Source organism: Dendrobates tinctorius, unplaced genomic scaffold, assembly GCF_039654945.1.
Source record: "Dendrobates tinctorius isolate UK_male_01 unplaced genomic scaffold, ASM3965494v1 ptg000028l, whole genome shotgun sequence".
Classification (NCBI taxonomy): Eukaryota; Metazoa; Chordata; class Amphibia; order Anura; family Dendrobatidae; genus Dendrobates; species Dendrobates tinctorius.
In genome coordinates, this window is record NW_027361696.1 from 81918149 (window position 1) to 81933387 (window position 15239).

At 40.7% G+C, this 15239-nt stretch overlaps 1 protein-coding gene across 3 annotated transcripts in view; it reads right to left on the reverse strand.

The window, feature by feature from the left end:
* PTPRH (protein tyrosine phosphatase receptor type H) overlaps window positions 1-15239 on the reverse strand; it is a 307023-nt gene that overhangs the window by 154913 nt on the left and 136871 nt on the right. For all 3 annotated transcript variants that reach the window (XM_073571084.1, XM_073571082.1, XM_073571083.1), the window contains exons 4-5: window positions 11733-11996; window positions 7529-7789 (exon numbers count right to left, since the gene is read on the reverse strand). In XM_073571084.1, the coding sequence (XP_073427185.1) occupies window positions 7529-7789; window positions 11733-11996 (525 nt within the window). The remainder of the gene's footprint in view (window positions 1-7528; window positions 7790-11732; window positions 11997-15239) is intronic.

A 15239-nucleotide genomic window follows, 5' to 3' on the forward strand; every position in this document is an offset into this window, starting at 1 on the left:
CTAGCGATATCGCAATGTGTAATGGGGGCTTTACTCAGCAGCTTGCTGTGCTTTCAATACAATCAGTGTTTTATCAGCAGAAAATTATCAATGTAGGACTAGGTGTTGTGTGCAGGAAAAAGGTCAGGCTAATCTGTGCAACCCCACACCCACCACTGATAATAACGCACAATGTACACAGGAAGCTGCCAGTCAGGGCTGTGGGTTGGATTATACACAGCTCAGCATACTGGCCACAGCTACATCTACAGCAGAGAAATCAGTGATTGTAGCAAAATAGTTCCAAACAGAACAGTAACTGATGTATTGCTGAAATGAGGGTCTCTGCTCTACATCATGCTGCTCTCAGGTTCCATAGCAAAAACCTGCTGACAGATTACCTCTAAAACTTTGGAATGGCCAAATCAAAGTCCTGACATTAAAACTATAAAAATATTGTGGAAGGACCTGAAGAAATCAGTTTATGGGAGAAAACTCACCAACATAACAGAGTTGAAGCTGTTTTGTATGGAAAAATAAGCTATGATTCCTCCAAGCTGATGTGCAGGACTAAATCAATTGCTGGAAACATTTAGATAACGCTATTGCTGCACAAGGGGGTCCCACCAGACAATAAAAGCAAAGGTTCACATACTTTTTCCACTCACAGATGTGATATTGGATTTCCTCCTTTAAAAAAAAAAAAAAATTATATATATATATATATATATATATATATATATATATATATATATATATATATATTTTACTTATTTGTTTGATTGTATTCTCTTAAACTACAAGGGGCATTCATTAAAGATTTTTCCCATTTAGTAGTATTGATGGATTTCCTAGCAAAGGGTATCATGATCACTGGGGCATGCTATTCTTCACTGCTGCAGAAATTGCATGAGGCCTTCAAAACCAAGAGACTTGGCATGCTCACCAAACGTGTCCGCCTTCTGCAAGACTATGCACCAGTTCACAACTCACATGTTGTCCAAATGGAAGCATGCTCCTGTGACTTCTACCGCATTCCCCTTATTCACCCAACCTTTAACTTCCACATTTTTTCCAAGAATGAAGTTATTTTTGAAGGGCAAGCATTTTCCAGATGATGAAGTCACAACCTTGGCTTTTGGATCAACCTGTCAACTTCTTCAAGCGAGGTGTTTACAATTGCTTAAAGAGATGGGAGAAGTGTGTGTCCCTAGGTGGCACCTAGGTAAAGAAGGACTCATAACTGTGCCAAGTTTCACTGCGCTCAGTTCACAAGAAGTGGGTCAGGGGAAATCTTTAATGAATGTCCCTTGTAGTTTTAGGACTTTTGTGAAAATCTAAAAGCAAATTTAGGTCAAATTTATGCAGAAATTTGGAGAATTCTAAAGGGTTCGCACATTTTCAAGCACCACTGTGTGTATATCTATCTATAGATGTATACCAAATAATTTATCCTTGAATTGTGATATTTATTGAACCAGGGAACTACAGTCTCACCTGTTCTAGGAGGGTCTGGAGTACAAAAAGAGAGATGGACTGTCATTTGTGGTCAGAACGAAAAAAAGTGGTTTGGTACCATGTTAGCCAGTAGAAAAAAAAAAAAAATCTATAAAGTGCTCTCAGTGAGAGAAATAAAATAGGAATCTTGTGGGTGTGATACCTTTCAATGGCTAACAAAATATAGTGAATGATGTTACAAAGCAAGCTTTCGGGACTGCTTACGTCTCTTCATCAGGCTGATATAACAAAATATTTGAAGAAACCTAATTATATACAGTAAAAAGCACAGGCATGGTGTGATACATGGACATTTCAATAAAAAAACACTGAGCTTAAAGAGAGAATCCTTAATTAGGTAAGATTAGATAAGTGGTGTGAAAGTTTTATGGACCCCAAATACATGTGAGATCAAAGGGCTGGTGGTGCCTTCATTGTTTTTGGAGGAAATAGCTCAGATTTGGTAGTGGACCATAAATCCTCATGAAAACTAAAAATTGAGTCCTGTGTGAACAGAATCAAAGATTGTAATGAATTTGTATTCCCACACCCTACGATGTTTCTGTGATTTGAAATTGTCTTTTAAAATGACAACATTCATATTGTCTATGTTGTGTCCTGGACCACAGAAATGTTTGGCCACAGGTAAATGGGTTTTACAGACAAAAAAAACCCATTTACCTATGGCCAAACATTTCATAATTAAGGATTCTCTCTTTAAGCTCAGTGTTTATTGAAATGTCCACTATCATACCACGCCTGTGCTTTTTACTGTATATAAATAAGGTATCTTCAAATATTTTGTTATATCAGCCTGATGAATAGACGTAAGCAGTCTCGAAAGCTTGCTTTGTAACATCATTCACTATATTTTGTTAGCCATTAAAAGGTATCATACCCACAAGATTCCTATTTTATTTCGCTCACTGAGAGCACTTTATACATATTTTTGTGGTCAGAAGAAGTGGACAATAAAGAGTTTTAATTCCTTTTATATTGCTGACATTCTTTTCATTGGAATAGGAGAAGATCTGCAGTACCCGGCAGTGGGCACTATACAGTTGACAGAGATGTACTGTTCTGCTCCACAAATGCTAACATTCCATCACAACCAGTACCGAGAACAGTTAAATCTTGATGATGCGGAATGTTGGACTTTGAGTATTGTCCTATCTTTGGGATAGGTCATTAATATAAAAGTAGAAGACCAACTCTTTAACCCCTTCATGCAATATCATGTACATGTATGGGATTGCAGTGGTGTACTCAGGAACTGAGCTCTCTCCACACATGGTAGACACTGGCTATATTAAATAGCTGTGATCTGTCTCCAAGTTTCATTTAGATTTCAGTGTTTTTGCATACACGTAAATATTGGTCCAAGTTTCATGCGTTTATGATCAGTGTCATCAGTGTTTGATCAGTGTCAGCTTTTACCATCAGAGTTTGGTCAGAGTTTTATCAGTTTTTCTTGAACGGAAAAGAAAAAACTGATGGCAGTTTTTCCATTTTCTCTTATTAGTCAGTGAAAAACAGACAGCACAAGGTAGGGTCTTGAGTGCTGTTCAATTTATTTGATGGATCCATTGGCGACTTTGATCTCATACTCAGACCAATATCACACATCTCCATGCTTCTGTGTGGACCACTCAATCAGAGAAAAAATAAAAAAAATCAGACATGTGAACTACTCCAAAGACTATCATAGGTACAGTGCTATCCGTAAAAAACATGAACAGCACTTGTAATTGTAACAGAGTCAACCATTTAGATGCCACTTTAATGTGCGCTAGTAATTGAGTGCACCAGATCCCATTAGCACAATGTGAAGTGATTGTGGGATGCTAATGGGTCATCATGACAGCTGGGCTCATGCTGAAGGCACCTGTCACCGCCATCTTGGTTCTCCTTTGAAGCTCAGCAACATGCCGAGCTTCAAAGAAAATCTGGATTTTCACTATATACAGCAATGCTATGACATTGACGTATATAGCACAGTATAGGCAATCGTACGATTACAGGTTTTAATCTCCAGAGGATTAAAAAATAAAGTAAAGATAAAAGAAATAATCACAAGTGATCATGTGATGACCACTGGATCTGGCAAGCAGAACCGAATCCTGACAATAAAACAATGTTAGGATTTGCCAGTCTACAGTGCTGACCCTTATAATTGATGATCCTAACAAATTCAGGTGTAATTATCATTGTCACAATACCTTATTAACACAGCCATATATAATATTGACAAGTTATGGATTGTTACATGTGTGCAGGATCAGAACCAATAAGAGAATATGAATATATCCCCCGAGTCACCATTAGTACAGAAATAAAGCACGAGAACCACCATTAGTACAGAAATACAACACCAAACCACCATTAGTACATGAATGCATCACCAGAACCACCATCAGTACGTTAGTACAGCATCAGAAACACCATCAGTATAGTAGTTCAGGACCAAAACCAACATCAGAACATAAATACATCACAAGAACCACCATCAGTAAATTAATACAGCACGAGAACCAGTATCAGTACAGGAATTCAGCACCAAGGTTAGTACTGCGATCAACCGCAATGTCAGGTCAGCTCCATATTCAATTGTATCACATAAATCTACAACTCACAGCATGTCCTTAACAATGGTAAGGAAATAGCAGAAGTTGTTGTTTCCAGCAGTCATCAGACTGAGGACCATACAAGAACCACAGTACTGATAAGACAGTTATTATCACAAATAAAAATTTACACCCAGGTACCTTATAGTTGATGTGCTCTTTGATTGGATTCATTGTCATTCTTTTCTTCTCCATTTTTGTCCAGATGCCATGATGAGTTTTCACAACCACAGCTTGTTCTTATAATTCGCCTTAATAAAAAAAATCTGCCCTATGCTCTGGCCCTGAATAATTGCCTCTCACTGTGCTTCCTACACAGGATATGACCCTTACACTATTCGTCTTATGTTATGTTACAAGGCTTCCACACAGACTCTCTCCTTTCCATACTGGGCCCCCTCTTCACACTCTTCCCTCACACTGTGTTTCCCATATTCTCCAATCACTATACTGTGCTCCCTCCTCACACTGCCTCCCTTCTACATACTGTCCCCTCCAAACTGTGCCCTCACACTATCCCGATACTGCTGCCTCTCATACTACCCAGTCTTTATATTTTACCCCCACACACACGCGTTTCTCCTCCCAGTACTATCTCATAGCACATCCTCCCTCACACCCATACTTTGTCATCACATTCTCCTGCGCCCCATACTGTCTTCTCACACATTCCGCCCACCCATTCCACCCAAGTGGTCTCTTCACACATTCTCAGCCCCACCTGCCCACACAATCTCACTTTTTCCATCAACCATTTTGTCCATACCGCTTGCTCACACATTCCCAACTCCCTTGCTCATATGGTCTCCTCATATTTTCCCAGCCCCTCCTGCCCATACTATCTAATCACTATTCCATCTCCCCTCCTGATAATACTGGCTCCTCACATATTCCCAGTCCCCTTGCCCATACCGCCTGTTCACACATTCCCAGCCACCATGACCACATTGTCTCTTCACACATTCCCTGCCATCTGCACCTAGTTCAAAATCCCTGCCTGCCCCCTACCCAGAGAGATACACTACTTGTTATACTGAGTTACCTTCTGAGAAATGTATGGAATATTGAAGGCATATTCAACTATTCTCTAATGGATGCAGAGTCCAGACTATACTTTCAGGACTCCTACTTGTCTCCAACAGATTTGAGCTTTTAGGGTATGATGACATGGACCAGTTCTGCTTGGATTCTAAAGTCAAAATCCACACAAAAGCTGTAAATAATATATATATATATATATATATATATATATATACACACACACACTTACATGTTCTCTCCTGTATGGGTGGCTGCTTACTTGTGATTTATATGTCGAATCAGCATTTCTGTGTCTATATGGTTGGGGTGGGCTCAGAATGTCATCACAGGCACTAAGTCTCCCCCTGTTCTAGAGACTTCCAGAAGAAAGACACAGAGAGTATAGCATAGGCCTGGTTACTGATTACTAACTGAATGCAACCTGTGGAGCTATATGGACATTCTTATATGAATTGTCAATTTCGTTAGATGGTTTGCTAGAAATCCCATTCATGGTGACTGCATAGATGATGAAGCTATACTCCATTCCCGGGCTTAGTCTCATTATGTCTGCTGTGTTTGTCTTTATACCAGTAATATTGTGTCATTGGAGGGTGTCCACATAAGAGTCACAGAACTGCTTGATACAGAAGATACCGTTAACCCTGTGACTGGAGAAGGTTCTAAGGATACAAATTTAGAAATGGAAATTTATCTCCTTTTTCTTGAGGTCATAAAAGTTTCTCACTGGCAGATGTAGTTGAAATTGTTATGTGATTATTATAAAACATGAAAAATATATTGCTGTAGAACTTCCAACCCCACTTGTTCTTTTTCTGTTCTATTATTGGAAGTCTAACCTTGAGCCGAATTCTCGTAAATTGTAATGTTAAAATTACAACCAATGTTCTGATGGCCATAAGACCATAGATAGACTAAGGTCGGTTGGACTCCTGATATCAAAGGTTTCAGCTGATATTGTAATGTGTAGAGGAGAGAATGATCTAGCATGTCCAAACTTGGATTGACAGTCATTTTTGCTCTGGCAGTGGATCTCTTGTAAAGATTGGCAGTACAAGCACTCCTTTGTATGGGAGAGTCTAGCAAAATTCCAGCCATCTTAGGCTACTTTCACACATCCAATGTGTGGGGTCCGGTGGCGTGCGGCGAAAAGCCGGGCCGCCGGATCCGGCCTGCAGCCGTGACACCGGATGTGTATGCGGCGTCTGATACGGCTCGGACATGATTTAAAGGAGCCGCAGGAGGAACATATACACCGGTGGACAGAGGCAGCCGCTGAAAGGGAGGGGAGGGGAGAGGAGAGGAGAGGGGAGGGGGCTGGAGAGAGAGAGAGAGACATGTGGGGTTAACACTCAGTGTCCAGGCGGAGAATATCTCTCTCTCGCCCAGACACTGTGAGTGTTAACCCCACAAGTGCCCGGCGAGAGAGATCCCTCCCAAGTGTCCGGGTGACAGAGAGAGATCTCTCTCTCTCGCCGGGCACTTGTGGGGTTAACATTCACAGAGTCCGGGCATGCGCTGTGGAAAAAGCCGGTCCGGCGCTGACAAAAAACGTTGCAGAGAATGTTTTTTGCAGATGCCGGACGGCTAATTTTTGCCATGTCCGGCAACAACCGGACACGACGCATAACCTTATGGGACAAAACCGGATCAGGTGCTGGATCCGGTTATTAAAAATGTTGCCGCATCGTGCCGGATTACAAAAGCCGGATATGTGAAAGAGGCCTTAACAATAGGCAAAACCATCATTCAGCCAACACCTATTTAAAATGTAATGTGGGAGGCTATAAAACATTAAACTTAAGTTGCCCAAACCTATCAATTTCAGTGGCATTGGCTGCCCATCTTATGTAGCTGTTCAGCTAACATTCTGTTGAGGTCTGTTGAATTTCACGTACGGGTAATGATAATCAAGAACTATTATCAACGGCGGTTGCTTAAGCCGTATATCCACTACTGAATATTCCCAACTTATTTATGAGGTTTAATTCATGTTTGGCGCCAATGGTCTTTTTCATAACAATACTTTTTACAGATCTGTTACTAAAACAAGGTTTTTTCACCTAAAATGAGAAACAGGTCATCGCAAAACTGTTATAAATGGAAAAAGTTGATTTTTGAAGTTGGTTGTAGAATGTTTAAGGGGCAAGATACATTTTTATTTAATAAATTAGACAAATATCTTCAAAAACCTACACTGCATCTAAAAGGACATCCCCAGTTTTGAATTCCTCGTTAACCTCTACAAATGACTCCATATATCCACCGTAAACCAACCTAGGTCTTCACTAGAACAGACAGATGATGGAGTCTGTTTTACTCTTTTAAAGTGTTGACCTTAAAACCGTGTCTAGAAAAAGTGTCAAGATATATAGCCGTGAACTTACGCGTTGTCGCACTCGCAATGTTAGATGCAGCGCTGGAAACTCCATTGGGGGTAACTGCAAAGACTGTGAAGTTGTAGTTCATTCCTGGGGCCAGGTTCTTGATCTCTATGGTGTTTGCCTTTATACCTGGCTGACTGGTGGGTCCACCCTCCACAGTATAGGTATAAGTGACGCTACTGGAGTCAGAGGAGGAATTCCACTTGAGGATCACAGAATTCACAGATGTAGAAGCTACTACCAAGTTTGTGACAGCTGAGGGTTCTTGGAAGAGACAATATAAATTAAAAATAGTCAGATTTTTCATTGCAAATCAAAGTTCTTAAATGTATTTCAATATTGAAATCTATGTACACAATCTGTACGTAAAGCAGGACAATATTTACATGAGGGTCAACGTAGTCAGATGGACTGTCATAACCACCACAGTATGAACACACAATACAGCAGTCTTGGTCATAAGAATTAACAGATAACCAAATTGACCACTATAAAAGTGACCTGTTTATACTCTTATTTTATTCCCGTTGCTCCCCGAGTATTGTTTTTTTTTTATTTTATTTTTTGTAAATCTGCTTTATGGTTCCAGAGATATCTGCCTTTTTATTTAGTGCTCATTTGTATGATCTTTAAAATAAACTGAGTTTCTCTGACACTTAGCCTAAAGACACGCCCCAGAGGATCCTGACCACCAAACTTCGTACTAAATAAAAATGCCCGTGTCTCTGGAACTGTATGGTGGATTTAAAAATAAAAAATAAAAAAAACAACAGCAGGAATAGAAAAAGAGCAAAAACTGGTCACTTTAGACCTGATGGCAAGTCCTATTTAAGTACAAAAAATATGCAGAAAAAAAAAAAACAGCAACTTGTGTTGGCGATACACATGGGATTTTACACCTATTTACTGTTCCTGTTCCACCAAGTCCAAGTCCAGCAACAGCTATCCTTGTCTATTTAGTTCCATCTTTTAATGCTGATCGTTGTATTTAACTCTGATTACTGCTTTTTTTTCTACACATTTTATGCACTTGGGAACGTTATTTGGTATTTTCAGATGCATTAAGGATTGTTATTTTTTGATCCCTATTGCCTTATGGCGCTGTATTAGGCATTTATTTTTTACATGCTGGAATTGTAGTGGTTATTAATCCATAGGACCCAGTAGCAATGTGTATTTTCGCCTATTGCGAGTATACCCTGTTAATATAGTGTGTACTTTTAACTGTTCTTATTTAACAAGTATGTTTTTTGGGCTAAAAAAAAAAATTGTTAATTTTTAGAATGATTCCAAAAATGATACACATCTCTTTTTTTTATTGGAGAATTACCGGTATACCTAAATAACTTTTTGTGGAAGGAAACTGATTTTTTTTTCTCCTATTACTCTTTGCAAAACTGAAAAGATGAGATTGAAAGAACATTTTATAGAAAAAAAAAAATTATATATTATAATATAATATATATATATATATATATATATATATATATATATATATATATATATATATATATATATATATATACACACACACACACACAGTGGGGCAAAAAAGTATTTAGTCAGTCAGCAATAGTGCAAGTTCCACCACTTAAAAAGATGAGAGGCGTCTGTAATTTATATCATAGGTAGACCTCAACTATGGGAGACAAACTGAGAAAAAAAAATCCAGAAAATCACATTGTCTGTTTTTTTTTCATTTTATTTGCATATTATGGTGGAAAATAAGTATTTGGTCAGAAACAAGCAATCAAGATTTCTGGCTCTCACAGACCTGTAACTTCTTCTTTAAGAGTCTCCTCTTTCCTCCATTCATTACCTGTAGTAATGGCACCTGTTTAAACTTGTTATCAGTATAAAAAGACACCTGTGCACACCCTCAAACAGTCTGACTCCAAACTCCACTATGGTGAAGACCAAAGAGCTGTCAAAGGACACCAGAAACAAAATTGTAGCCCTGCACCAGGCTGGGAAGACTGAATCTGCAATAGCCAACCAGCTTGGAGTGAAGAAATCAACTGTGGGAGCAATAATTAGAAAATGGAAGACATACAAGACCACTGATAATCTCCCTCGATCTGGTGCTCCACGCAAAATCCCACCCCGTGGGGTCAGAATTATCACAAGAACGGTGAGCAAAAATCCCAGAACCACGCGGGGGGACCTAGTGAATGAACTGCAGAGAGCTGGGACCAATGTAACAAGGCCTACCATAAGTAACACACTACGCCACCATGGACTCAGATCCTGCAGTGCCAGACGTGTCCCACTGCTTAAGCCTGTACATGTCCGGGCCCGTCTGAAGTTTGCTAGAGAGCATTTGGATGATCCAGAGGAGTTTTGGGAGAATGTCCTATGGTCTGATGAAACCAAACTGGAACTGTTTGGTAGAAACACAACTTGTCGTGTTTGGAAGAAAAAGAATACTGAGTTGCATCCATCAAACACCATACCTACTGTAAAGCATGGTGGTGGAAACATCATGCTTTAGGGCTGTTTCTCTGCAAAGGGGCCAGGACGACTGATCCGGGTACATGAAAGAATGAATGGGGCCATGTATCGTGAGATTTTGAGTGCAAACCTCCTTCCATCAGCAAGGGCATTGAAGATGAAACGTGGCTGGGTCTCTCAACATGACAATGATCCAAAGCACACCGCCAGGGCAACGAAGGAGTGGCTTCGTAAGAAGCATTTCAAGGTCCTGGAGAGGCCTAGCCAGTCTCCAGATCTCAACCCTATAGAAAACCTTTGGAGGGAGTTGAAAGTCTGTGTTGCCAAGCGAAAAGCCAAAAACATCACTGCTCTAGAGGAGATCTGCATGGAGGAATGGGCCAACATACCAATAACAGTGTGTGGCAACCTTGTGAAGACTTACAGAAAACGTTTGACCTCTGTCATTGCCAACAAAGGATATATCATATATCAAAGGATATATATATGGGCAGCACGGTGGCTCAGTGGTTAGCACTGCAGCCTTGCAGCGCTGGAGTCCTGGGTTCGAATCCCACCAAGGACAACATCTGCAAGGAGTTTGTATGTTCTCCCCTTGTTTGCGTGGGTTTCCTCCGGGCACTCCGGTTTCCTCCCACACTCCAAAAAACATACTGATAGGGAATTTAGATTGTGAGCCCCATCAGGGACAGTGATGAAAATATGTGCAAACTGTAAAGCGCTGCGGAATATGTTAGCGCTATATAAAAAATAAAGTATTATTATTATATCACAAAGTATTGAGATGAAATTTTGTTTCTGACCAAATACTTATTTTCCACCATAATATGCAAATAAAATGAAAAAAAAACAGACAATGTGATTTTCTGGATTTTTTTTCTCAGTTTGTCTCCCATAGTTGAGGTCTACCTATGATGTAAATTACAGACGCCTCTCATCTTTTTAAGTGGTGGAACTTGCACTATTGCTGACTGACTAAATACTTTTTTGCCCCACTGTATATCAGATCAAACATAAACCTCCTGACATCCTAAAGAAAATTTACGTCTAAAGCATGATGCCAATGAAAGGTAGGCCTATGGTGAATATTACTTAAAAACTAGTATGGTATGACTATCTGATTTAAGGTTATAATTAAAGTTTGAAAATTGCAATTTTGTGCAAATTTCAGATATTTTCATAAATAACCACATAGCCCTGAATTTACCACAACATATAGCACAATGTGTCATGAAAAAAAAAAAAACCTCGCTCAATCACTGGTTTATGTATTTGTGTTAATAGCACAACTGGAGCAGGTTACATTGTTAATTTGCCTTCATGGATATAGACCCTGATTCAATCAAAGTGTTTACACCAAAACTCTGGAGTAAATATCTTTGAAATGTCACAAATATTTTTGCGCCAAAAAAAAAAAAAGAAATGGGACTTTGGCGTTTTGATGACAGTTTTGCTAAAAATTGGGAGGACGGGGAGGCGCAACACCACAGCTCATCTAATTCAGGAGGAGCTGTGGCGGACATCTTATTCCAGTCACTGACTGGAGTAGGATTTGCGGGAAGGTGCAACAAGACACACGCCACTCCTCAGACACTGCTGATTCATGAAGAGGTGAGTGCATCTTAATGAATCAGGGAAATCAGCTTCCAACACTGCTGAGAACTCTGGTCTTCGAGGTAATAAACTATATGCTGGCAGCTCTTGTGGAACTGTACTTATACAGAGAATGTGATGCAGAATCTTATGATCAACTTACTTGTTGTATTTGCTGTCTGCTGAGAGTTTTGGCTTTTCACTCCATCTTGGGTCAAAGTGAAGATGGTGAAAGTGTAATTGGTCCCCGGCAAGAGTCCAGTTATCACAGTGAAGCTGCCGTTACTGGTAGAATCGGAGTTGCCCGGTTGTGTGTTTATGGAGTACGAATAGGTGTTTTTATTAACATCACTAGGGATGGTCCAGCTGAGAGTCATTTGATTCGTTTCTACAGTAGTGACGTGGAAAGCAGAGACACTGGAGGGCCCTAAGGGGAACAAAAAGGAGACACAGGTTATCAGATCATCTATATCCATGAGGACAATGTTATCATCATCAGTAGTAGATGCAGCGTACTGAACATATCAGCGCAATTTGTACAACGCTACTACAATTAGCATCATATTAAGCCAGCGATTGCCATTTAATTATACATGTATGAAAAAACTAATGAAAGAGGCTCCCATCTGTGCACTGAAACCTTGGTGGTTACACCCAGAAGATAAAAACCCACTTGGGTTCTGTTCATATTGTCATTCCAGACTCTGTTTAAAGATTTGGGAGAAAATACTGAATAACAATAAAAGATATTTCACTCAATGCGGTCTGCTGGGGGCTGCAGGAGTCCTGCTTTTAAGGGACCACATAGATCACCCAATCCTTCTAATCTAGGCAATTTCTTAAAAGGAATCGGACACTAGGTTTTTCTACTCCATCTGAGAGCAGCATGATGTAGGAGCAGAGGCCCTGATTCCAGCAATGTATCACTTACCAGGCTTCTTTTATAATGAAAATCACTGTGTTATCTGCTGCAGATCTAGCAGTTCTCTCTGAATGCTGAGCTCCTTATAACCCTGCCCACAGCACTGATTGGCAGATTTCTGCCTATGGACAGTGTACACAGAAAGCGGCCAATCAGTGGTGAGAGGCGGGGTTATACAGAGTTCATAAATATAGAGGATTACATGGCGATAGGTTTATTAGTTCTCTAGTGATAATCCCCTGCTGATAAAACAGTCATTTTATCAAAACTAAAGCAAACATCCCAGTAAGTGATACATCACTGGAATCAGGGTCTCTGTCTCTACATTATGCTGCTCTCAGATTAGGTGTCAAAAACCCGGTGACAGATTCTCTTGAAGTAAAGGTCCCGTCACACTAAGCGATATCGCTAGCAATATCGCTAAAGCGTCACTGATTTTGTGACGCAGCAGCGATATCTCTATACGTGATACTTACCTCCGACCGGCTCCCCCGCTGGTTATCGCTGATCGCGCGTGAATGTCCTGGGCAGTTTCTCGTCAGCCGCTTCCTGCTGGGCTTCCTGCTGGCGCCGACGAGCGACACGTGGAAGCGGGTGGGAGGACGTCTTCATCGCCGCGTCTGACAGGTAAGTAACGACCGCTGCTGTGTCGCTGGTTAGATCTGCCTGTGTGGCAGCTCACTAGCAACCACTTAGCGATGCACCAGCGATCCTGACCGTGTCATATCGCTGTCGGGATCGCTCGTGCATCGCTTAGTGTGACGGGGCCTTAACAGGCTGAACTGTAGATTTTTTATCTGCCCTAATGCATTGAACAGGTAAAAAACTATGTGCACTTATGTCCAGTCTAGACAATCCTGTGACACATTTATAGCAAACACTCAGCTGTAAGGCTAGTTTCACACTAATGTTACCGGGCGCAGCGCACGGCCGCCGCTAAACTCCACCCCTGGCCGCACCCCCTCCGGTCAACTCCTCCTCTGATCGCATGATGCTGCATGCGATCAGTGTACCCTATATTTAGCGCTGGGAATGCTGGTCGTGCGCTGGCACACTTTTGCTGGCACATCCACCCTTTAGGCGCTGCACTGAGCGCACAAAAATGCAACACAGTGCGTTTGGCGCAGTGCCAAAAGGGCAGATAGTGTGCAGCGTCATGCGATCAGAGGAGGAGCTGACCAGAAGGGGCGCGGCTGGGGCGGAGCTTAGCGGCGGCCGTGCGCTGCGCCTGGTAGCGCTAGTGTGAAACTTGCCTAAGATGTCTTAGACCTGTTCCTCATTCCCAACCTCTGAAAGTAAGCAAGCGGTAATGCTGACATATACGGCACATAATGATTGGCTGCAGTGGTTGCATTACTGAGGCACAACATGCGACAGGTGGAGACCCCTGGAGTGTTCGGGGGATTTAAAAATAAGGCCTCGTTCTCAGCATGTTATCCATTTTCTGTTTTTACATTCTTTGCCCAATGCTATCTGCCTCTTTGCACCATTAGAGAGAGGTGCAGTTTTGCATCTGTCACAAAACAAAGAACTACTAGAAATAGCAGGTCGAGAGAGCTGATGACAGGTCATCTTTAACGTCTCCATTTGAGTCATTCTCCATTTTTCTTGTTTTTAAATTGAAATTAGCCTACTGTGCATTCCTGTTTTAAATGGAAGCAGAGGGGTCCTGATGATTTACATGGGGTCAGTCTTTCATTTGTCATTTAGTTTTAGAATAAAAAATAAATAATAATCGATGTGCAAAACCTTTTTTTCTGTTCTAAACATTTTTTTTTTAATCTGCCATATGGTTCCAGGGATATTGGCCTCTTAGTTTAGTGCTAAGTTTATGGTATTTAAAAGGGGGTGTGGTTCAAAGGGTAATTATGCACAGCAGCCTAAAGACAGGCCCTGTGAGCTATATCCCATTAATAAAGACCATAAAACGTTAGTACTAAATAAATAGCGCTTTACAAAATATAAAAACCCAAATACTCAGCAGAGTTGTGGAAATTAGATAAGAGCCATAACTGGACACTTTTTATATGGAAAAAGGTCTTAATAAATCAATACTTCAGTACTAGAACATGAATATGATCCTACAACCTTGTAAAACAAATGTGTCTTTCTGTAAGTCTATGCAAACGCACATAAACACAGACCACAACGTAAAGAATCCAAGCGCCTGCTGAGCTCCATAATTGAGGATGACAAATTCATTTCTACACATTAACTTCTACAGAAAAAGACTTCTGGTATTTGTGTTTTTTTTGTGAGCTGAATTTACCTTTAATAAAATGAAAGAGCTTTTCAAGGCTTGAGCTAAATTTGTGACGTCACTAATTGTGACTGTAGAGTGACTAATCTTGACAGTGTGCACTAAGCACACTGTCAGGATTCACATCTACTGTCAGATCCAGCAGGCAGTCACGTGCCACCAATATGCAATATGTATACTGGCATTCATGTGCCGACTAGATACTCATCCGCTTTGCTCAATAGATTATTACTGGAGAAAAGCATGAGAATCTAGAATGCGATCACCGCTATACGATTATATATTGGTGGCAGACGGAAATCCTGACAGTGTGACGGTACTTGGAGCCGAAGCTTGGAAAAGCCCTATAAATATGTGGTGCGCCCCCTACCAGCTAATTTGATCAGGTGCCTGACCATTCTATATTCTGCCTTGCCTATAGAAATAAAAGCTAAAAACATGTATTTTTCCAACTGGTAACTCATGATCAGTCCTCTGGCACAACATTG